This window comes from Physeter macrocephalus, chromosome 16, assembly GCF_002837175.3.
Source record: "Physeter macrocephalus isolate SW-GA chromosome 16, ASM283717v5, whole genome shotgun sequence".
NCBI classification, from domain to species: Eukaryota; Metazoa; Chordata; class Mammalia; order Artiodactyla; family Physeteridae; genus Physeter; species Physeter macrocephalus.
The window spans coordinates 58,470,322-58,495,225 of record NC_041229.1 but is presented as its reverse complement, the minus strand read 5'-3'; the positions used below and the strand labels follow the sequence as shown (position 1 = coordinate 58,495,225).

Below are 24,904 nucleotides of genomic sequence, written 5' to 3'. Positions count from 1 at the left end.
CTGGAAGCTAATTTATGCCCAGCGCTACTATATCCTTCAAAAAATCCCTAACTGGCCTAGACATAGCAGAGCAGTATGGGACAAAGGGGTTCTAGACTTTGGTTCTAGAATAGGTTCCTACAGGGGTCTTGTGTCTTGTTTGTGCCCGCTTTGGCTGCAGATGCCCCATGGATTGGAGCTACCCATGGCCTGCTAGCCTCTGTGCATGATTCTCAGTACATCTCAGAAGGAGGTGCTGACTTGTAAGGCTCACAAAGCATCTTTCTCTGAGGAGCTCAATGTCCTTCTAACCACCACCGCCACCACCACCATTATTCTGGCAAAGGAGGGGACAGAAATTACCATCCTTTTTTAAACAGAGAAGAAATGAAGTTTGGGGGAATGGAAATGATGAGCCCAAAATACCAACAAAAATATTGCAAAACCATTTATGGAACCAGGAATCTCAATTTGCTGTGTCCCACTTATCCACCTATAATAGTGCACAATTTGGGTTCTCTGGGAGAGGCAGAGATTTTAATAGATAAAGCATAAAGAAATAAAGAGGGGTTGGGTTATCAATTTGTACCACTAACTGTCTACATGTTTCCAGATCATACAGCTACTTCCTTATCCTACTGTTTGCCAAATTATCAGAAAGGAATAACATTACTAAATGGATTCATTAGAAAGTGACAGTGAAATCCTACACGAAATACTTCATAAATATTAAAATATAATAGTGATTATGTATCTTACTTTAGTATCTAACTATCTTATTAAAAGAAAACCTGGGGGGCTTCCCTGGTGGCGCAGTGGTTGCGAGTCCGCCTGCCAATGCAGAGCACATGGGTTCGTGCCCCGGTCCGGGAAGATCCCACATGCCGCGGAGCGGCTGGGCCCGTGAGCCATGGCCGCTGAGCCTGCGCGTCCGGGGCCTGTGCTCCACAACGGGAGAGGCCACAACAGTGAGAGGCCCGCATACCGCAAAAAAAAAAAAAAAAAAAAAGAAAAGAAAACCTGGGAAGCCATCTACCACCAACATTTTAAGCAAAAATATCCAAGTAGAGCTAAGCTAGTAAATCTCCCTCCCAGTTTTACTCTGGTGAGGCACTGCCTGAAGAGGGTTGAAGCTGAACTCTGTGGCCAACTGGGCAGGATGCTTGCATAGCAAAGTGAGCTCCGGTTTAAAGAGAAGAATTGCTATCTTTCTATGAGCAGCCAAAGTGAACATCTCTGCTGAGTCGCTCTCCTTCTTGCACACACAGCTCTCATTGATTGCACTCGTTCCCAGGTCTGCTCCCGAAACCTGGATCTTCAAACGTCCCTAAAGAAACTGGCTCCCAATCTCGGACTTGTTCTCCACTGAAGCAACACTAATATATATGACTGGATGGGGGTGGAGGAGGAAGGGGACTGGTTGATATCTTTTTCTTAGCTTTCTAACTAACTTAAAAACTCTTGGGCTTCCCTGGTGGCGCAGGGGTTGCGAGTCCGCCTGCCGATGCAGGGGACACAGGTTCGTGCCCCGGTCCGGGAAGATCCCACGTGCCGCGGAGCGGCTGGGCCCATGGGCCATGGCCGCTGAGCCTGCGCGTCCGGAGCCTGTGCTCCGCAACGGGAGAGGCCACGGTGGTGAGAGGCCCGCGTACCGCAAAAAAAAAAAAACAAAAACAAAAAACCTCTTGATCAGTATGTAATATTTAATCAAAAATTAGAAATGTGCCTCGGATTATGAAATTAGAAAAATAAAAATAGACAGCTGTGTTTCATTTGCAAGGACTAAAGGCCAAGAGCAGGAGGGAGTTCCCAGTAAGTCAGACCTGTAGTTATCTTTTATCGTTACGTACTGTACAGAAGAAACTCTCGGGAGAGGCTGAGGGCACAGGAAATATTTCCCACCTATAAAAAAAGAAAGAAAAGGAAAAGAAAGGTTAACTGCACTAAGGATATCTCCTCTGACGAACCATTACATGGATTTTTAAAAAAACTATAAAATATTCTTACCAAGAGTAGATAGTAAGACTCATTGAAATGAGCTGCAGACTAAAATGTAGAGGTTCTCTGTCCTAATTCAGGATTTGAGCCCTGATCCAAATCAGGTCTCCTCAGTTTCCTCATTTACAAATGACTTATTAACACCCTTACCAGAGAAGGGAGAAAAATAAATGAAAACAAACTGTCTTAAAATGCCCTCAAGTCTTTCAAAGCATGCAAAACCATGTAATTGTAGGGTGTTGTTATTTTGGTATATTTTATTATTAAAATTCATATGGAACTATAAAAACCCTACTAAAAATATAATTTGCTCTCCAGGCTCAGTACTTCTGAGAGTCCACAAAGTTAGAGGAAGGCAAAGGAAGAACTAAACCTGAACCGTTCCCACTGCATAGTAATGACTCTCCCTGCAGCCATTCAACCTTGGGCTACACGTGGTCAAAAGTAAACAGACAAACCTGGGGAACAGAACCCAGGGTGGGTGGGCTGTGATCCTGCTCTGAGTGCCACGGAATGATGATGAGCTGCTAGAACTGTACTTCCCTCTGATCATTTTATTTTTGCATGTGAAAAAATTCATTCTTAATGATAAAAGTAACAATAAGAACACTATAAAACATATGAGAAATAGGGGGAAAATGTTACGCTGAAACCCAGGCATTTCAAGCACTTTGGATAATATATAGTGTTTACATAGTTACAATCATATTTCTTATACATTTTCATATCCTGATTGTTTCCCTCTACAGTGTAATCAGGAGTACTTTTTATATCTTTACATAGTCTTCAGACAGCATTTTTTAATTATTATGTTTCATTGTGGCAAAAAACACAAACATAAATTAACCATCTTAACCATTTCTAAGTGCATAGTTTCAGTAGTATCAATATTAAATATATTCACAGTATTGTGCAACCAATCTCTAGAGTTTTTTCATCTTGCAAAATTGAAACTCTAATCATTAAAAAACAACTGCCGATTCTCCCCTCCCCTCAGCCCCTGGTAACCATCATTCTACTTTCTGTCTCTATAAATTTGACTATTCTAGATACCTCATATAAATGGAATCAAACAGTATTTGTCTTTTTGTGACTGGCTTATTTCACTTAGCATAATGTCCTCAAGGTTCACCTATGTTGTAGCATGTGTTAGAATTTCCTTCTTTTTAAAGACTCAGTAGTATTCCATTGTATGTATACACTACATTTTGCTTATCCATTCTTCCGTTGATGGATACTTGGATAGCTTCCCACCTATTGGCTGTTGTGAACAGAGCTGCTATGAACATGGGTGTACAAGAGAGACACTTTTTTAAAAAATTTACCATCCTAACCATTTTTAAAATTATTTATTTGGTTGCAACGGGTCTTAGCCTCGGCAGGTGGGCTCCATAGTTGCAGCACGCAGGCTCCTTAGTTGTGGCATGTGATCTCTCAGTTGCAGCATGCATGTGGGATCTAGTTCCCCAACCAGGGATCGAACCCAGGCCCCCTGCATTGAGAGCTCGAGTCCCAACCACTGCGCCACCAGGGAAGCCCCAAGACAGCATTTTTAATGGCTGCATTTTATTCCATCTAGAAGCTCCATCACAGACAATCTAACCATTCTGCTATTGTTTGGGCATATAGATTGTTTCTAATTATTTAATATCATGAATTATTCTGTTCTGTACTTAACAGAGGTATAGTTAAGTAATCTACTAATATCTTATAATGTCAAATATTAATTCAGGGTTATAGATTTTCAAACCCTTTTGAGATGAAGAGAACTAAAATACAATTTTACATATTTTTAAAACTCAAGGGCTAGGGCTTCCCTGGTGGCGCAGTGGTTGAGAGTCTGCCTGCCGATGCAGGGGACATGGGTTAGTGCCCTGGTGCAGGAAGATCCCACGTGCCGCGGAGCAGCTGGGCCCGTGAGCCATGGCCACTGAGCCTGCGCGTCCGGAGCGAGCCTGTGCCCCGCAACGGAGAGGCCACAACAGCGAGGCCCGCGTACCGCAAAAAAAAAAAACAAACAAAAAAAAAAACAAACTCAAGGGCTTTATCACAAGGTAAAATATTTTATCAAGAACAAAGTTTGAGTTACTTTTGATGTCCCAGTTAAATTCCTTTGGAAATGTGTACACTAAATAATGTTAAATGAAAAAAGAGAATATATACTGTGTATAATATAAAAATAGATTACATTTATTGAGTGCATATGTGTCATAAATTGTGTTAAGGGCTTTACATGTATTAGCTCATTTAATCCTCATGACAACCCTCTGAGGTAAGCATTGAAGGGTAGCAGAATATGCCACCCTAAAATATGCCTCTTTGGCATAAAGATTATTTTGAGCTAATTATTTTGAGAAACAACAGATACAGGAGAAGTTTTTCAAACCAGAGTAGAAGTTGCCCTTTTGTAAGGCAAATTTACATTTATAAAGGAAATCTCCATTTGTGAGGGTGTCTCCCCCTGTGTACCTGGAAGGAAAGGATGACTCTACATCAGAGGAGAATCGGAGAAGGCACCCACTTAAATCTACATAACAATCTTACCCTTGCTTGCTATGCCTGGTCACCTCCCAGAATTGGCTCTCCCCACACCTTCTTTCTTTTGTCTTTAGCTGGATACAGTATTTAAGATGGAGGTTTAGATCCCCTCAGAGAGTTACTCATCCTCCTTCCCAGCCCCAATATCTCCCATGTCTACAGGAGGTATACATGTTAGTTAACTTACGTTTATTGTTCCTTTTGTTAATCTGTCTTACATTACAGGGAGGTCTCAGACAAAAACTCAGAAGGTTATTCGGAAAATTATTTCCACACTCTTACAGCATCATTATTATCCCCCCTTTAAAGATAAGAAAATTAAGGTCCAGGGAGGTTAAGTAAGTTGCCCAAGTTTTCACAGAATTTGAACATAGGTCTGCCTGACTTCAGAGCCTATGGTTTAATTACTACACTCTACTGTCTCTCATTACTAGTAGTTACTGAAATGATTTTTCACTAAAATTTATCATGAAAAAGAATTAAATAATAATAGTACTATATATAATATTATATATATTATACTTTTCATGGTATATATAGATATATAATTTTATATGATAATGTAAGGTCCATGGAGGGACATTTATCCCTAATTTACTAAGGGTAAAAAGGGGACCAGAAATTGTCCATAAGACGATGCCAATGTGTTCTATTACTGTGGGATAAAAAAAAAAATGTACTATGAGAGCACAAAGAAGGAGAGTCTGAGGAGAATTAAGGAAGACTTCACGAAATAGGTGACATTTGAGCTACGCCTAGTAAGATGAATAAAATGTACCAAAGCACGATTGTGGAAAGGGAGAGTCTACAAGTGAGAAGAGGCGAAATCTAAGTCATCCTAGGGGAAAAAAACCAAAACAATTAGTCAGACACTGTATTTAAAACTCTGTCTTTCAGGGTGAGCTGCTTTAGTTTATCTTCTCTGAGTCTCCACATCAATTCTCCATTTTCTTCTTCTATTATAATTCAATAACTTCTCGCCGCTTGTTGCATCACAGGGATTCTGTTTCAGCTTTGGTATGTAGCAATTAAGCAGCAGGGTTAGGAAGAGCACCTTGGAAAGTTTTACAGCAAAGAGCCACTTACCAGGAACTTGCATGAGAGGAACAGGACTATTTGCTGCACTGCTGTTTTGGCAGCAACACATGGGTTTGGACCATGCACATCCTCCTCCCTTTTCTCAGGAAAAGGGAGAAAGAAAAAGGAATGTATGGAGCAGAAATGGTTTATTAGTTTTGGCATCTTCCTAAAAACATGACAGTCACACTCTAATTAGCTTAGCCCCTATTGCCTTTTTATGTTTATTTCCTGCTTCTCTTCACCTTAGACTATAGCCACAATATACTGCTTGAACACATTCTTGCTTTTGGCTTCTGTTTCTACCATTCCCTCACCATAAAATGACATTCATTCCAATCTCTGCTCATTGAAATTCTTTTCCTTCTTCAACGAAGGCTCATCTCAGATGGCACTTCTTCCGTGAAGCTTTCTGAGATTCTCAAGCATTCATGCCATTCAATTCCCAATTCTAGGGAATTGGCTCTGTAGTGATTTTTCCAGCCTATTCTTGAAGACTGTACAACTCTGGTGGGAAATGGGTTAGCTACACAAAGGATGGCAGCTCCCACATGTAGGGAAACGAGCTTTCACGAGGGGCACAACAGGTTATAGATCAACAGTGCCAGAGAAAAACAACAGCTGGAGGAGGTACTGAGCTGATGCTCTGGACCAATGGCACCAGCTGTGTATCCAGACACTATTCACGTCACAGCTGGACTTGACTGCAGACGGGAGAGGATAAAAATCAAACTTCTTCCTTGACACTGTCAGTATCATGGTATAATATCTGTGACGAGTTATGAAATGTTGAGAGGGCAAAAGAGCGATCTGCATTGACTATGAAGCCATTAAACATTTGTGGATGCAGCTGCTGCTGCTACAGGTGAGAGACTGCCTCCTACATGGGAGACGATGACTTTAAAGTAGTCAGTACATTGGAAAGAGTACTAACAAAGAATCAGACAGACGCGGGCTCTAATCCCAGCTCTGTGAACTTTGTGACAAGCCAGGAATTCTTTGGAGATTCAGTTTACTCACATGAGAAACAGGGAAATAACAAAACAACTGCCCTGCTTTGACTCACATTTGGTCCTGTTGGGAAGACGAAATAAATTAGACGTGAAAATGCTTAGAAAATTGTAAAGCAGATATAAAGCATTACACTTACTGTGATGAAAGCAGTGAGCCTCCTGCTTACTCCCCTACCTGGAAATAGGCGAAGGCCAAGTAATCCAAGGCATCCTCTAGACTTGCCTCATCCTCTGTCTTCCATTCTCCATAAGAGCCTCGGAAGAGACTGACAGCCTCCTCCAGCCATGGAATGGCATGGTAGTAATCTCCCATGTCATAGGCCACCTGCAGGGAGCATAGGTACCATCACTAAAGCCTTAGTCCATGGGTAGAGAAAGGAAATGATACTGCAAAGAGTGGAGGGCCTTTGGAACCCAAGAAGGCAAGTTTTCTCTCTAATTCATTTAAATATATTAAGCATCTATTATATACAAGACAATGTACTAGGCATGGAGAATATAAAGCGTTCTTGCATTTAAAGAATTTATAATCTGGGGAGATGTGAGATATGAACTCAAGTAATTATAACACTGGGCAGAATGGCATGAATGCTTGAGAATCTCAGAAAGCTTCACGGAAGAAGTGCCATCTGAGATGAGCCTTCGTTGAAGAAGGAAAAGAATTTCAATGAGCAGAGATTGGAATGAATGTCATTTTATGGTGAGGGAATGGTAGAAACAGAAGCCAAAAGCAAGAATGTGTTCAAGCAGTATATTGTGGCTATAGTCTAAGGTGAAGAGAAGCAGGAAATAAACATAAAAAGGCAATAGGGGCTAAGCTAATTAGAGTGTGGCTGTCATGTTTTTAGGAAGATGCTGTTGGTAGCAATGTGAGGAATGGATTAAAAGCATTCATTTATTCAATATTTACTGAGTATTTACAATGTAACTGGTGGTCCCTGCCTTTAAAGAGCTTACAATCAATCAAGGGGCACATAAGTAAACCAATAATTGTGACATAATGCATTAGACATCTTAATGAAGGTAGACATTGGAACTTTATGAGAGCTCAGTGGATCTGTCCTATATTAAATGTCTGAATGTGGGGAATATGGCAACACGCACTAGACATAGCTCCTGTCTCCTAATAGCTTACAGTTAACTAGAATACCAGAACTGCAGGCGGAATTTCCTGCAAGTTGATGTTGGAGACAGCAGGGAATTATAAAGTCACAGATTTGGAAGGCCTCTTTCTAATTCAGGTATAATTTCCAGCAGGCAGAAAAACAGGGCAGAACCTATAGATACTGCAACTCTGCCGCCTAAACAGTTAAGTCCATTCCTATCCCCCATCTGCCATTAGCCTGCTGTGTTATCTTTCTGGTCCTTAAGTTTTCTATTTGTAAAAACGTTGAGTTGAAGAATAACAATAAAAAATGACTGAACTTTTCCTGTTAAGTTAACAATTTATTTAATTAAGATTTCCATGAGGAACTTTAAGTCTCAGCAATACAGCAGATTGAGATAACTGGAATCCTTCCACCACAAAGACTTAGAAATTTTGAATAAAATATAAAAAGCATTTAATTATATATTTTCAAGAAAGACTGGAAAATACCCAGGTACCAGAAGTAAAAAAGGAGTTGAAAATCCAAGTAATAAGCTTATGAGCAGATGCTGAAGCTGCCTAGGATGGGGTGGGGGTTGGTTCTAGTAACCTTGGTACTTAGTAACCTTAGGTTATAATATCCACATGAGGACAGTATGTGAGCCTTCTGTAGACCTCCCAAAACCTAGGAATTGGAATTAAGACACACTCATAAAACTGAAATCCATGAAAAACTACACTATAAGGGAAAGAGTAGACCAGAAAAAAATCTACCCACTGTCATAAGGAGACAACAAAGTTGGTTTGTTTCTGTCTGGCCTCTATTCAGAGAAATAGATATGGAAACAACATAAGTGTCCATCAATGGATGAATGAATAAAGAAAATGTGATCTATATAATTCAGCCCTTAAAAAGAATGAAATCTTGCCATTTGTGACAACATGGATGGAACTTGAGGGCATTATGCTAAGTGAAATAAGTCAGACAGAGAAAGACAAATACCATATGCTCTCACTTACATGTGGAAACAAAAACAGAAACAAAACCAAAAACAAACAAAAACCCCAATCCCATAAATAGAGGGAGCAGATTGGTTGCCAGAGGCCAGGGGTAGGGGGTAGGCGAAGTGGGTGAAAGGGGTCAAAAGGTATAAACTTCCAGTTATAAAATAAATTAGTCATGGGGATGTAATGTACAGGGGGAAAAAAAAAGTATCTAAGGCTAGTGATACCACCAGACTACCTGGAAGAAGAAAACCCAAAACACTATTAAGGGATATTCCTACAACTCTGGGCAGAAAAAGGCTCTTAGGGGGAAAAAGTTCTGCTAAAAATAAGCTCACAATCAAAAATGATAAACTATATCAGGAAATAACTGATAATGAACAAGAGTCAACCAACACAACAGGAGGGTAGTAAAATTAGACAATTAAGAATTTCAGAAAATAGAAAGATTGATCTGCTTTAAAATAATCCATGGAGGAGGGTGCAGATGAAACAGATTTGTCTACATGCTAATAATTATCGAAGTTTATTCTTCGACCCAGCAATACCACTCCCAAGTATTTAACCAAGAGAAATGAAAACAAATGTCCACAGAAACACGTACATAAGAATGTGAATAGCAGCTTTATTCTAGCTGATGCTGGAAACAAATCAAGTATCCATCAACATGAGATTGGATAAACAGTTTGTGGTATATTCAAACAATGGAATACTACTCAGCAATAGAAAGGATGAACTACTGATAAATGCCACAACATGTATGAATTTCACAGATACAACGTGCTGCGTGACTCAAAGAGCACTTACTGTATGGTTTAGGACAGTGGTCACCTGGTACCTGGGCAAGGTTAGAGTAGAAAGGGTGGGAGTGGTGAGAAGGAAAAGCAGTAGGGCTGTATTTAGCTATCTGTAAATTCTTTTTAAAAAATCTGAAAAAAAATCTGAAACAAATATAGCAAAGTTTGAACATATATTTCATCTCAATTATAGATATAATTGCTTCTTATTTTATGTGTACTTTTCTTATATTTGAAATGTTTTATCTTTCAAAATAAGTAAATAAATACAGAAATAAGGATTGCCAGTGAGACTTTTAGGAAGCGACTTACTGAATTTTCAACATATGGTTTTAGTCTCAGAAAAGGGTCACTAAGGAAGCATATATTGGTACCATACATGGAACTGTTTTAACTGGCTTCAATTTAAATTAGCCATGCACATGATGATTCAGCTCTGATTCTATTCAGGATTTCAGAAAAGGAAAAATGGCACATAGAGAGGCTTAGGGCAACCCTCTCTGCATTAATTTGGAAGACTGATTCTCAAAACTTGGATTCAGGACACATGAGGCCCCCTCATATTGGCTAGTGAATACTGCAGGGGCTGGGAAAAATTCACTTTCCTGCAATATGCATTTTCAAAATTAAAAAGGATTTACTCCATTACTTCTTGGGCAAAGGCTAACAAAGAATATATTGTAAAATAACCTCAAGAGTGTTTAAGGGCTTCCCTGGTGGCACAGTGGTTGACAGTCCGCCTGCCGATGCAGAGGACGCGGGTTCGTGCCCTGGTCCGGGAAGGTCCCACATGCCGCGGAGCAGCTGGGCCCGTGAGCCATGGCCGCTGAGCCTGCGTGTCCGGAGCCTGTGCTCCGCAACGGGAGAGGCCACAACAGTGAGAGGCCCGCGTCCCAAAAAAAAAAAAAAAAAAAAAAAAAAAAGAGTGTTTAAAACTTGTGATCAAAGATCAGTTAAATATCTCATATGGAAGGTTCTTGAAGTCTGTTTTCTCAAGCAATGTTAAAACGATGATTTTTTTTTCCTTTGGCCTGCAGGATCTTAGTTCCCCGACCAGGGATCGAACCTGTGACCCCTGCAGTGGAAGTGCAGAGTCCTAACCACTGGACCACCAGGGAATTCCCAAATGGCCTGTGTTTTGGCACTACTTTAATTTAGTATTTATAAATGCCTAGGAAACGTTGCAAGGGATTTCACAAAGTCTCAGGAGGCTGAGTTTCCGAGATCGACCTTCACATCACCATTTCCTTTCCTTTCCCCCACCCTTTGACCCTGCTTCTCCTTTCCACCTGGCTGTTCATCTACTGGCGGGGTGCTCTACTTAGGGTGACCATAGGGCCATTTTTCCCAGGACAGTCCCATTTTATGTCTGTCATCCTGGCCAATAACACCTTCTTCACTCTCAAGAGTGTCCTAAGTATGTGATTTCCTTATTACGGAAAGAGCATGGGATTCAGAGTTAATAGATGCAGGTTCAAATTTTAGTTCTGCTACTTAAAACTGTGTAACCTTAGGCAAGTTATTTACCCTCTCAGTTTCTTCATCTGAAAATGGGGAATAATACCAAATTTCCAAGTTTGCTGTCAGGATTAGAAATATGTAAAAGGAATCGGGATATAGTGATTTCATCCCCCAGAAAGAGAGCTGAGCAATTTGCCCTCTCTCTGAACATCATTACCTTGCCAACTTGGAAGCAGTCATCCCCCGTGAGGGAAAAAAGCCGTCTGGGACTGTACAGGTCAGTGACAGCACAGCCGGTGACTCTCTGGAAGACGCCTCGAGCAAGTCCCTTCACACTGAGCATGTACACGTCCTGCAGCCGCATCAGGGCCCTTGCTGCTCCCTCTAGGTCCTCAAAGGCTGGCAGGTCCTGTTCCACCTTCTCATAACCATCCTTCAGAGCTGTAAAGGTCATGAAAGCATCAATCTGCCATTCAAAAAACAGGCGGTGAGCATTTAATACAGCAAGGCATCATCACCTTAATCACCATAATCATCAGGCTCATAATATTTCATGAGCAAAGATAATGTTTTATCTGCTTTTGTTCCCAGGGTAACAAAATCTTCTGAATGAGGAACAAACACTCTAGTAAAAACTAAGCACCTTTATCATGTTGTTCCATTCTACCTGTCTCCAGGAGTCTTGCCTTTTGGGGGACAAACTCTTCTTCCTCTTAACTTCCCCAAAGTCAACAAACTTCTTCAAGTACAAAGTAGAGTAAATTAGGAAAGTGATCTTACTACAGATCACACTGTAGTGGCAACTTAATAAAACAGAAATTATTAGAAGACATCACTTTTAGGGACTTCCCTGGTGGTCCAGTGGTTAAGACTTTACCTTCCAAAGCAGGGGGTGTGGGTTCGATCCCTGGTCGGGAGCTAAGATCCCACATGCCTCGCAGCCAAAAAACCAAAACATAAAACAGAAGCAATATTGTAACAAATTCAATAAAGACTTTAAAAATAGTCAACATCAAAAAATAAAAATAAAAAAGAAGATGACATCACTTTTACATGTATGTAAATGGGATGATATAACCTATAGTTCTTCACAGGATTGGAGTGGAGATCAAATGAGATAATGGATATGAAAGTGCTTTCTAAGACTTCCCTGGTGGTCCAGTGGTTAAGACCCTGCGCTTCCACTGCAGGGGGCGCAGGTTCAATCTCTGGTCAGGGAAGTTCCTCATGCTGTGTGGTGCAGCCAAAAAAAAAAAAAAACTAAACTAAAAACTTACTGAAAAAGAAAAAAGTGCTTTCTAATTATAATAATATAAACATATTAACAAAGGGACCTAGTTCTTTGTAATAGTTAGAGCTAAGGAGATCAAGTAATACCTACCCACTTCATTATCCTTCATCACATCCCTTCAGAATCTCTCTCCTTTCCACTAAGTCAGGAGATAGAATCTTCTCTCACCCTCCAGCCCTCCTCCTCATTACCTCGGATGTTCTCACTGGCCTCCAGACTATGTACCACATTCTTCCAGTCGGACTGTAGGCGTTTGATGAGAGTAAATGCAAGCAGAGGGTTAGACACAGGGGTTGCTGAATCTTCATGCAAAGATAGCACCTTGTCATAGAATCTGAAAGAGAGGAGTATAATGATCTCACCTACTGATACAACCACTCTACCGAGTGAAGGCTGGCATGGCGTATGCACATTTAGAGTATTTAAAAATGAAATGCTGGGGCTTCCCTGGTGGCGCAGTGATTGAGAGTCCACCTGCCGATGCAGGGTTGAACCCCTTGAGACTCATGTAATATTCTAAGCAATAAGCACAAAGAATATGAAAACTACCAACACAACAAAAGTAGGTCCATTCATTTGTTCATTCAGCGAGTCAGTCTCCACTGGTCAATTTTTGTACATCAGCTATCATGCTAGATGCTCAAGACTCAAAGGCAAGAGAGAGTGGAGCTCTCAAGGAGGTCACAAATAAGAAAATCCTTTTTTCTCTTATCACTCTATAATCAAAACTTAGAATCGGGTAGAAGCTCAAAAACATTGTTGAATTAATTATGAAAACTGAGATATGTGCTATGAGAGAAGAGAGCATATAATGCTATGAAATGCTCTGGCAATTTGTAGGTAGGTCACCTAACCCAGGTGGGAGTTAGGTCTAAGGGAAGACTTTCCAGAGGATATGGCACCCGATCTGTGTTCTGAAGGATTAGTTAAAATATCAATAGCTACTATTGAGCACTTACCATGTATTAGGCATCCTGTTAAGTGGTTTAAACATATTGTCTCATTTAATCCCCCCAATGATGCTTAGAATAGATTTTATCATGCACTTTTTACAGGAGGGGAAACTGCAACAAGCCTATGCTGTTGGTAAACAGCAAAGCCAGGAATGAACCCAAGCCTGCCTGACACTGAAGCTGGGGTTCTTGACTGATTTTGCCACACTGTTTCTCATGGAGCTAGAACAAAGAAGGGAGAAGAGTAGTTTTTTTGAGCCAACAGGGACCAATGTGTCCAAAGGCACAGAGGCTTGACATATATTTGATCATTCAGTAAGTCACTTGCTAGATGTCAGACTCCATGCTGGAAGCTGAGGATAAACAGGCAAGACAGGGTCCAAAATTCAAGGATTTTTTTTTTTTTAATAAGGAGGAGGGGGAAAGGATGGTGAAAGGGAGGGGGAGGGGAAGAGGAGGGAAAGGGTGAGGGAGAGGAAGAAGGAGAAGAAAAGGAGAATTTACCTATTATTATTATTTTTAAATTTATTTTTGGCTGTGTTGGTCTTCGTTGCTGCGCGCGGGCTTTCTCTAGTTGCGGCGATCAGGGGCTACTCTTCATTGTGGTGCGTGGGCTTCTCATTGCAGTAGCTTCTCTTGTTGCAGATCACGGGCTCTAGGCTCTCAGGCTTCAGTAGTCGTGGCACACAGGCTCAGTAGTTGTGGCTCACGGGCTCTAGAGCGTGGGCTCTAGAGCACAGGCTCAGTAGTTGTGGTGCACGGGCTTAGTTGCTCCACGGCATGTGGGAATCTTCCTGGACCAGGGATTGAACCCGTGTCCCCTGCACTGGCAGGCGGATTCTTAACCACTGTGCTACCAGGGAAGTCCGATCAAGGGTTTCATGGACAAGAAAATAGCTGGTTTCTCATCACTCTTTTCCTAAGTTCAATATATATTTCTATGAAAGAATAAATGAAATACATTCTTCTAGGAGCTAGGAACAAAATTTTGAATAAGACAATAACCTTGATCTTTAAGACTTGCAGCCTTTGAGATCACAAATAATTACATTACAGGTGCAACACCAGATTTAAGAACAAGGCTTAGTGGAGAGTACACAGCGGGGGTGATTAATTTGGCCAGAGCAGATCAGAGAAGGTTTCACAGAGGAGATAATAAACTGACTTGATGGGTAAATGCAAATAATGAGGAAGGGAGAAGGAGGCCTCCGTCCAAGGCAGGCAGAGACAGTTCAACATATGCAAAGGTACAGAGAGAAACAGGGAAATTACAAGCTGTTTAGTATTGCTGGAGCACGGGGTATATTGGGAGGATGGGGAGACTAGACTGGAGAAGTGAGGAGTGCCTCATAGACCTTGCTGAGAAATTTGATTTTTACCCTGCGTGCAATTAGGAGCAGCAAAAGGTTTTAAGTGAGAGTGGAATGCACTAGGATACGTTACATATATAAATCTGTGAGAGGGTGGGGAGGAAGGGTTAGTTAGAAGTGGAAGTGACCAGAGGCAGAAAGACCATAACAGTGACAGTGGGAGCAGAGAATGGGATGGTTTCAAGAGAGATATTTAGAAAGCAGATCATATAGAAACTAGCGATGGTTGTAATGCGGAATGAACAGGTGGGTTATCCAGCATGCTTCCAACCTTTCTGGTTTGCCAACATTTGCAGAAAATGGCCAGAAATGTTGGGGCCAGAAGTGATCATCTTTCTCATTAATTTCTCTCCTCCTCGATGTCCTACAAGAGTGTTCATACAAGCAAAAGATGCTGTTTCCTTTCCTGGCATACTATGGTTATTCCATTGCTAACCCTCTAACAGGATTTATATTGTTGAAAGTTATTAGTTATAGTAAGGCAGACTTAAGGGTTCTAGTCCTGCCCTCTAAGACTTTTTTCCCTTTGTTTTAAAATTATTAATTTTGAAAACAATACAATAACAACAATGGAAGTAAAAGAAAAAAGTGTGGGGACTTCCCTGGTGATGCAGTGGTTAAGAATCCACCTGCCAGTGCAGGGGACACGGGTTCAAGCCCTGGTCGGGAAGTTCCCACATGCCGTGGAGCAACGAAGTCCGTGCACCACAACTACTGAAGGCCGCGTGCCTAGAGCCCGTGCTCCGCAACAAGAGAAGCCACCGCAATGAGAAGCCCACGCACTGCAATGAAGAGTAGCCCCCGCTCGCCACAACTAGAGAAAGCCCACGGGCAGCAACGAAGACCCAATGCAGCCAAAAATAAATAAATAAAATAAATAAATAAATATACTAAAAAAAAAAAAAAAAAAAAGAATCCACCTGCCAGTGCAGGTGACACGGATTCAAGCCCTGGTCCGGGAAGATCCCACATGCCACGGAGCAACTAAGACCGTGCACTACAACTACCGAGCCTGCGCTCTAGAGCCCGCAAGCCACAACTACTGAGCACATGTGCCGCAACTACTGAAGCCTGCATGCCTAAAGCCCATGCTCCGCAACAAGAGAAGCCACCACAATGAGAAACCCACGCACCGCAACAAAGAGTAGCCCCCGCTCGCTGCAACTAGAGAAAGCCTGCGCGCAGCAATGAAGACCCAACGCAGCCAAAAATAAATAAATAAATAAATATTTTTTGAAAAAGGAAGTGTGAGCAAAGTGAAAAGGATATGGATTTATATGAATGTATGCAAGAGCATGTGAGAATAGAAGAGTCTTTTGGCCAGAGTGGAGGACTTCAGTGAGTGGAAAGGGATGGAAGTGACGAATAGAGGGAGTGGCAGGGTGGTGGCGGATTTCAATCCCGTGAAACAGTCAGACCTAAGGATTTCTCCAGGGGGCCTCAACTATAAACAGAGCCTGAAACAGAATACTTACTTCGGGTAGGGGTGCTTCTAGCGAGCCAAACGTTCAATTCAAGCATAAACTAAGGAAAAAGAATCTGCACCTGGGTGCCCCAGGGAGGAAATAGGAAGCCTGTCAAGTCCCAGGACATCTCTGATCCCCAAGACAGGGGTATCTGAGAGCAGCTACTCTAGGGTTTTGAAACTAAACCAGCCTCCAGGGTGTGGGATTTTTTTTTTACTACCCATTATTTCCTGCTTCAGCTCCATATGGAACTACTTAGTGAAAGATATTCCACTGCTAGACAAAAACACTTACAAGCAGAGACTTGGGCTTGAGTTCAGCCTGAAGGGTAAGTGTCCAGGGACAACTGAGGCTGAGTGGGCAGGGATTTTATAAGACAGTTGAATGGGGAAGAGCTGGAAGGAGACATGAGAGGTATCCTGACCCAGCCTCCAACTATCCCTCAGTTTCCTCCTCTATAAAATGGCAGAACTGGTCTAGTCTAGAATATCTCTATGAATCCTTTCTGCACAACCATTCTATTATTTCTTTCCATCACCTTTTCCACAACTGAATAAACAGATTCCTTATCTGGTGCTTGAGAACTAATGTATACCAGGCATCAGAGGAAACTGAGGCACAAAGAGAAAGAAGCAAGACAGAGAGGTGAAGATCTGTTCCAAGTCACCCATCAGATCAAAAGCAACATCTCCTTGTTCTCTTCACATCCCACTTTGTATTATGGTGTCAATTTATTCAGGGCAGGGGTTTGATCTCTACTGCAGCACATAATTCAATTCAGTGTTCAGGTATGTCATCTTTCTGTCACACAAAGAAAAAAAGACCTATCAACTGCTATCTGAGGCTGGTTTGGAATCTAAACGTTGGCCTTATGCTCAGCCTCTGAGCAAATAGCTGGTTTTCAGAGACCGAGTTACTGGATGCTGAATTCAAACCTCAGGGTTTCCTAAACGGCATTTTGCTTTAACAAATGCTGAGAATGGAAAATCAGATCCTTTCCTTCAAGAATCTGCACATAAAATTTGCAACCCAATCCCTGCATTAAACATAGCCTGAACAGGTTACCCAACCACAATACATGGGCTATTTTAATTCAATATGTTTCTCCTTTGGAATTCAGAAATGGCTTTGTCTCGGTTCTTCTGAGATATTCTGAATGCTTAATTCCTAGCACAGAAATAATTGCTGCTGATACTACTTTTTAAATCTTGGTGGTTTTTTTAAACTGCAAAAACAAAAAAAGGTAGGGGTTAGCTAAATATTATATAACTATTATTCTTAATACTATACTAGTATGCAACTGTATATATTATTGGGCTGGCCAAAAAGTTCGTTCGGGTTTTTGGAAGCTGTTACAGAAAAACCCGAACGAACGTTTTGGCCAACCCAATATAACTAGTATAATTTTTATTCATTAACTTGGGGTAGGGAGTAGTAGTTTCAACGCCAAAAATATTTAATGTCTATATTTAGAAATTCAAAGAAGAAGTGATCAACACTGCAAGCTCTCTCTTCTGAACCTGTTCCCCAAGAGGCCCGGCATCAGGATTCTGACACCCATCTCCATCTAAGCCACTCAAATAAAGAGATCAGTGATATGAGAACAAGCACATGAGTAGCAGGGAGCAGGATGGCATCTTGAATCAAAGAGAAGAGTCTGTTCTACTTCCACCAATGAACTTGGACTCCAATGAATGTGGATTAAGAACAAAATTATATCATTTTGCTCTGTAAGCATGGGCCCACAGAACACTAGGCAACTATGTTACTCCAAAGAGTGACAAGAATTATTGAAATTATCATCGTTGATTGTTATAATTAATACACACTTACGTATACTCTACATGTGTGTGTATCATCATGCTATTTCAAACTAACAGTAAATTTAAACATGCATACAACCACTTATAAGCAAACTACATACTTAAGACCATGTACCAAATTAAATCATCATTCAGTCACCATTATTCATACAGTGACCTGGACAATTACTCGGCCCTTCACATGCAGACTATGATATCCATAGTGTCATGCCTACCCAGTCTCAAGGACATGTAAATCTCATACATGGTCACAGAATGTCACCCCATACTAAACATCAGTTTCCTGGGTCACACGGTCAACACACGTGTGGCTACAGTGTCACTCTTCTTTCACTCTTGCAGTGTCGTTGTGTCTCTGTGACACAGAGCCTGGGGGCCCACACAGCCTGACCCAGCACCTTGTGCGGCCCTACTCCTTCTCGGAGTTGCCGCTCCACACTTTTCCACAGTGTATCAGCTTGGCGGTGTGATGTTGGATGGGGGTGCCACTGTGTGTGTGTGTGAGGGACAGAGTCAGAGGTCCTACACAGTGCGACACAGTGTCTTGAGGTCCCACATAGGATGACGGTGTATCTGGGGAGTCACACTGGGCCATGGTATCGCAGTCTCACGGTGAGACACGGCGTGTGAGGTCCCGGCAGGGTGACGATGAACCTAAGGGTTACCCCCCCCCCCCAACCCGTGGCACAGTGTCTTGGCCTCGTCCTCTGACTCGGTCTCTCCTACTCAGACCCCACCCCCGTGCCCTCACCTGGTGAGATCCCGCAGCCGCGCCTCCTCCCCGCGCAGGTAGCGCCGCAGCAGTCCCAGCAGCCGGCGCTCGGGCGCCAGGGCGCGCGCCACACTGGTCAGCGCCGAGAACGTGTCCCCGCGCGCCGCGACCCCGGCCGGGTCCCCTGCCTGGAGCGCCAGCACCGCCAGCAGCGCTGCCAGCCGCGCAGCAGGGCCCATCGCCGGCGCTGGCTCGCGTCCTCTCAGAGCTTCCAGCCCGGCCCTGCGCCCGACGCTCCGCCCCGGCCCGCTCCCGGCTCCTCCTCGCTCTGACCCCTCCCCTCGCTCTCCACCTCCCACCTTCTTGCCCCGTAGCTTCCCAGACTGCGTGTGGACTGCCTACAATCTCAGTGTCCGCCCACCCTCCACTCAATCACAGCCCTGGGAAAACATTTCCACTGTCTATTTCACACTTGGGGAAATTGAGGCAGCGGGCGTGGTGAGGCATGAATTCACCAGTCTATGGCTGTACAACGCCATCCAAAAATATTCACCCCTCTGGATCAAGGGGTGGAAACGCAGAAACATCACTGGATTCTGATGGAGAAATCGCGAGAGTAAATGTCATGGTATGGTAACAGCGGTGCGGGTAAAGAGCTGTGACAGACCAGAGCGGAAGAAAACACTTCACACAGGACTTGACGTCTGAACCATCTTGAACGATGAGTAGAATTTTGACCGGAGGTAGAGGGTGAAGGCCATTAGGGTCAGCGCATGACAAATCTAGGACATATACAACCAAAAACTCTGGGGTCCTGGGTCACTGCTCTACACGACATACCCATGATCACTGAAGCAAACAAAAATGTTATTATTATATCCTACTACTTATTCTTTCCCCCTCTTTCCCAGGCAGTGTTATTCACTCATTCATTCATTTAACAAATATTTAGCACCTGTTCTACTGTACTGAGGACAAAGAGAAATAGCAGATACAACCCTGGACTCACAAGGGGAGACAGAGATGTAAACAAATAACCACAAAGTGCTGTCAGGGTAACCGAGGGTTGTGCAGTGAGCAAGGGCAACCCTGAGGAGGGAGCCCATCCCCATGCATAGACGGTGGAGAGGGCTTCACAGAGGGGGCAACGTGTGCAGGTCCAAAAGGATGAAAAGGAATTGTCTGGAAGATGTCGGGCAAGGGAGGGATGGGCTTTCCTGGAGAAGGTGCTATGTATGCTAAGGTTCGGAGATGGAAAATAGTTTGAGTTGCAGAAATGATGAAAAGTTCCTTGTGGTTGGGCCTGTCATATTGTGAAGTGTTTTTGCATGTCATACTAAGAAATTTAGCCTGTTATGAAAATCCAATGGAAGTTTTTTTTTTATTGAAAAAAAATTTATTTATTCAGCTGCATCGGGTCTCAGTTGCGGCACGCGGGATCTTCATTGAGGCATGCAGATCTTTCGTTGCGGCACGCGGGCTTCTCTCTAGTTGTGGCGTGTGGGTTTTTCTCTCTCTAGTTGTGGCACACGCAGGCTCCAGGGCACGTGGGCTCTGTAGTTGTGGTGCCCGAGGTTGAGAGTGCGTGGGCTCTGTAGTTTGCGGCACACAGGCTCTCTAGTTGAGGCACACGAGCTCAGTAGTTGTGGCGCACAGGCTTAGTTGCCAGGGATCGAACCCATGTCCCCTGCATTGGAAGGTGGATTCTTTACCACTGGACCACCAGGGAAGTCCCCCAGTGGAAGTTCTTAAGGTGGCATTAATAGCCATCCAGTGACTGAGCAGGGTGAGGGAATAAAGGCCCAGCCATTTAGGCCCAACATGAGACAGCTCTGACAGGCAATACTAGCTCTAGCCCTCCTGCCACATTAATCAACGCTTTGTCAAGCCTCTTTGACCTCTTCCTCTGCCCTTTCCTGCTTCCTGTCCCTTTCACAGATGTTGATCCCTAACAAATATCTTGCACTTGAAACTTCATCTCAGCATCTGCTTCTGGAGAACCCGATCTGTAACACCAATGCAATCAACATACACAGCTGGTAAGTGTAGAGCAGGAAACTGAACCCAGGTGGTGTGGATCCAGGTGCCATATTCTTAATTGCTACCAGAGGCAGATTTACCATGAAGCCTTTGAAGCTTAAGCTTCAAGGCCCCTAACTTGCACAAACCCTTTCCAACACCCTCAGAATTGAGGGGTGGCAGAACCTAACAATATGTTCACATTGTTATATGTATTTGTAAAATTTGCAAAATAAAGCTATTTTAATGACAAATTTCTCTTTCCACTCTGACTTCCTCTCCATTACACTTCCCCTTATGGTGGGCATGTTGGAATCGCCAAGGGTCTGAATTTACAACTGAGTAGTCATCTTAGCCTGCTTTCTGCTCATAGAAGGTTGAGGGTTGTAGAATGAAGAATAATGACCCCCCAGAGATGCCCATGTCCTAATTCCCACAGCCTGTGACTATGTTGCCTCACATAGCAAAGGGAACTTTGCAGGTGTGATTAAGGATCCTGAGATGCCCCATTTATTTACTTATTCATTTATTTTACATCAGTACGGGCTCATGAATTTTACTGAATGAATTATAATTCATTACTTTGCTTATTTTGAAACTCATATTGCCCTAGAGTTGGTCAATGGTAGCCTCTTCAGTCTGGCTCCTGTGTCCTTTTGATATGTCCCCTTCATTCCTTGAGCACTTCCATAATTTGTTACTTCCAAGGTATTCCAAATCGCCATGTACTTTCCCTGCTCCTGTCCTGGAATCAAGCATTTCCCTCATGAGCCCTGGTTCCTTGTATTCAGAAACTAAGATCTGGGTGCTAAGTATGCTCATTGCAATTGTAGTGTCTCTGCTCTCAGGTCCTTTCAGCAGACAGAACTATGTAATTATATATAACTGTTAAACTTTTCTTATTTTTTCTTTTAAAAAATGAGATATAATTTACATACTATAAAATCCACATTTTTAAAGTGTACGATTCATTCATTTTTACTATATTCACAAGGTTGTGCAACCATCACCACTATTTTCTTGCCCCCCCCAAAAAAACCCTATGCTCATTAGCTGCCACTCTCCATCACCCTCCCATGTGACAACCACCAATCTACTTTCCATCTATATCTTTCCATCTATATGGATTTACCTATTATGGGCAATTCATATAAATGGTTTCACTTTTATTTATTATACTATAATAAATGGAATTTTCTTAATTTCATTTTTAGATTGTTCATTGTTAGTATATAGAAATTCAGTTGATTTTTGTATATTGATCTTGTGTCCTGTAACCTTACTGAAATTGCTTATTATGTCTAATCGTGTTTTTTGTTTATTCCTTACAATGTTATATATAGAAGATTAAAACATTGGAAAATGGAGAGAGTTTACTTCCTCCATTTGAATCTGGATGTTTTTTCTTTCTTTTTTTTTTTTCCTAATTTACTTTGCTAGAACTTCCAGTGTAATATTGAAGTGACAAGAGAGGATATCATTGTCTTGTTCCAGATCCTGGGTGGAAAGCTTTCAGTCTTTCACCATTAAGTATGACGTTAGCTGTGCGTTTGTCAATGCTTTAACTAGGTTGAGGAAGATCTCTTCTGTTCCTAATTTTTTAAGTGTTTTTATCTGTCAAGTACATTTTCTGCATCTATTGAAATGATCATGTGGTTTTTATCCTTTTTTGTCTTAATATTATGTGTTATAATGATTGATTTTTAATATTTATTTACTTATTTATTTGGTTGCGTTGGTCTTAGTTGCGTCAGGCGGGCTCCTTAGTTGCGGCAGGCAGGCTCCTTAGTTGTGGCAAGTGAACTCTTAGTTGAAGCATGCATGTGGGATCTAGTTCCTGGATCAGGGATCGAACCCAGGTCCCCTGCATTGGGAGTGCGGAGTCTTAACCACTGCACCGCCAGGGAAGTCCCACAATGATTGATTTGTGTTTGTTAAACCAACCTTGCATTCTGGGTTAAACCTTGTTCATATGTTGCTGGGTTCACCTTGCTGTTTGTACTTCACTGAACTTCTTGGTTTATGTCTCTTCAAATCTGGGAAATATTCATATATTATTTCTTCAAATATTTCTTTTTGAAAATCTTCTGGAATTCTGATGACAAAAATTAGGTACTGGCTCACAGATCATTAAGGCTCTGTTCACTTTTTTTGTTGTTGTTATTTTTATTTTATTTTTGAATTTTTTTTAACATCTTTATTGGAGTATAATTGCTTTACAATGGTGTGTTAGTTTCTGCTTTATAACAAAGTGAATCAGCTATACATATATATATATATCCCCATATCTCCTCCCTTTTGTGTCTCACTCCCATCCTCCCTATCCCACCCCTCTAGGTGGTCACAAAGCAGGGAGCTGATCTCCCTGTGCCATGCGGCTGCTTCCCACTAGCTATCCACCCTACGTTTGGTAGTGTATATATGTCCACGCCACTCTCTCACTTCGTCACAGCTTACCCTTCCTCATCCCCATATCCTCAAGTCCATGCTCTAGTAGGTCTGTGTTTATAGACTACTACAGAGTACGACATCCTGAAGGCTTGAGAAACACGGTAACTGATGACTTCTCTCAGTTGTAGGGTTGCAACAGGTTTATAAGGCATTTACATTTTAGAAGCTCTGGCCAGTAGTTGTTAAGATGTTGGCTCTAATGGCATTTTTAGGGACACTTACGTTTAGTCTGTGAAAAGGAGACAATCACTCTGGACAGGCTTGTGGCCCTGACTGATCCAGGCATCCCGGGGGAATGGCATCTTGTCCTTGCTCTCAGAGAACTTAGGGAAGAAAACACAGAGGAAACATTGCTGCCGTTTTCACAACTACGGAAACGGATCTGTGACCAAATGAGGCATCTTGGAAATTAAAGGACAGGGAAAGTTAACCTCTTCTACTGATTTTGAAGTATATCCAAAGCGTTCTTTTAAGAGCTGTGAATGAGACTTTTCTCAGCACTATTCTCTTGCACACAAACAGAAAAACCAAAGCCTTGTTAGACCTAATTTATGCATAAGATAGTAGTCCTAAGGATTTTTATTTTGGAAAAATTATGAGAAAGTAATCTAACAATGAAACATGATAGCTGAAAAGAGCTGTTTATAGTAAATAATTGTTTTAATTTGAACGGATTTTTCAGTAAATCCAAAGCGAATTAGGGTTAGGCTGGAAGGTACAGTTAGGATGAGGAGTTAGAGTTAGGATTTGGTGAGTAAGTTTAGGGTTCATTTTAGTTTTAGCCTTGGGTTAGGTGAGAAAAATGGAGGTTAAGTTATTGTTAAGGCTGGAGCTGGCTTTATGGCTTAGGGTCAGGTCAGAATTGCTTTGGGTTTGGATCGTGCCAATGCTGGCATTAGTGATGGCGTCGGGGTGGAGGTGAAGTTTGGAGAAGATGTTGCTGCTGAAGGCGCTGGGAACTAGTATTTAACTGTAAGTTCTAAAGCTGATTTGGTTAGGGGGCTCTTACCTTAACATTCTACCAGTTATGGCTTCAGAGGGCACACAACCCCAAATAAGTGGTCATACTTCTTGATTCGGGGCCCCAGCTGCCTGTGCGCATGTTGCCTATAGCCTGTCGGCCGCAAAGTTACCCGAAGCGGGTGTGCTGGCCCTAGTCCCCGGTCACTCATAAGTGAGCAGTGCGTTCTGGCTTTGGATTTGTCTGTGGACAAGCTAGCTGAGTCTCTCTGCCATATCCTGAGCACCAGGTCTCCTGTTCGTTAACTGCAGCCTCACTGACACTGGGATGGACGCCACTGTACGTGGAGGGTTTATATGTGCGTGGGTTTATCTCTGGGCTTTCTATCCTGTTCCATTGATCTATATTTCTGTTTTTGTGCCAGTACCATACTGTCTTAATGACTGTAGTTTTGTAGTATAGTCTGGGAGCCTGATTCCTCCAGGTCTGTTTTTCTTTCTCAAGATTGCTTTGTCTATTTGGGGTCTTTTGCGTCTCCATACAAATTGTGAAATTTTTTGTTCTAGTTCTGTGGAAAATGCCATTGGTAGTTTGATAGGGATTACACTGAATCTGTAGATTTCTTTGGGTAGTAGAGTCATTTCCACAATGTTGATTCTTCCAATCCAAGAACATGGTATATCTCTCCATCTGTTTGTATCATCTTTAATTTCTTTCGTCAGTGTCTTAGAGTTTTCTGCATAGAGGTCTTTTGTCTCCTTAGGGAGGTTTATTCCTAGGTATCTTATTCTTTTTGTTGCAATGGTAAACAGGAGTGTTTCCTTAATTTCTCTTTCAGATTTTTCATCATTAGTGTATAGGAATGCAAGAGATTTCTGTGCATTAATTTTGTATCCTGCTTCT

At 42.2% G+C, this 24,904-nt stretch overlaps 1 protein-coding gene and 1 non-coding gene across 6 annotated transcripts in view; both read right to left on the bottom strand.

Moving 5' to 3' along the window:
- Positions 1–24,904, bottom strand: part of P4HA3 (prolyl 4-hydroxylase subunit alpha 3) — a 56,073-nt gene that overhangs the window by 15,436 nt on the left and 15,733 nt on the right. For 3 of the 5 annotated variants that reach the window (XR_003683506.2, XM_028500846.2, XM_028500847.2), the window contains exons 5-8: positions 12,438–12,580; positions 11,173–11,396; positions 6,781–6,930; positions 1,830–1,881 (exon numbers count right to left, since the gene is read on the bottom strand). Coding sequence is in view for 4 of the 5 variants with exons in the window: in XM_028500846.2 (XP_028356647.1) it covers positions 1,830–1,881; positions 6,781–6,930; positions 11,173–11,396; positions 12,438–12,580 (569 nt within the window). In the remaining variant the exon portion in view is untranslated. Of the gene's footprint in view, positions 1–1,829; positions 1,882–6,780; positions 6,931–11,172; positions 11,397–11,832; positions 12,581–18,609; positions 18,838–24,904 lie in introns of those variants that run through there. The other 2 variants (XM_007109099.2, XM_028500848.2) reach the window with 2 other exon arrangements.
- On the bottom strand, positions 10,540–10,612 carry TRNAG-UCC (transfer RNA glycine (anticodon UCC)). Its single transcript has one exon. It is a non-coding gene; the product is annotated as a tRNA-Gly (tRNA).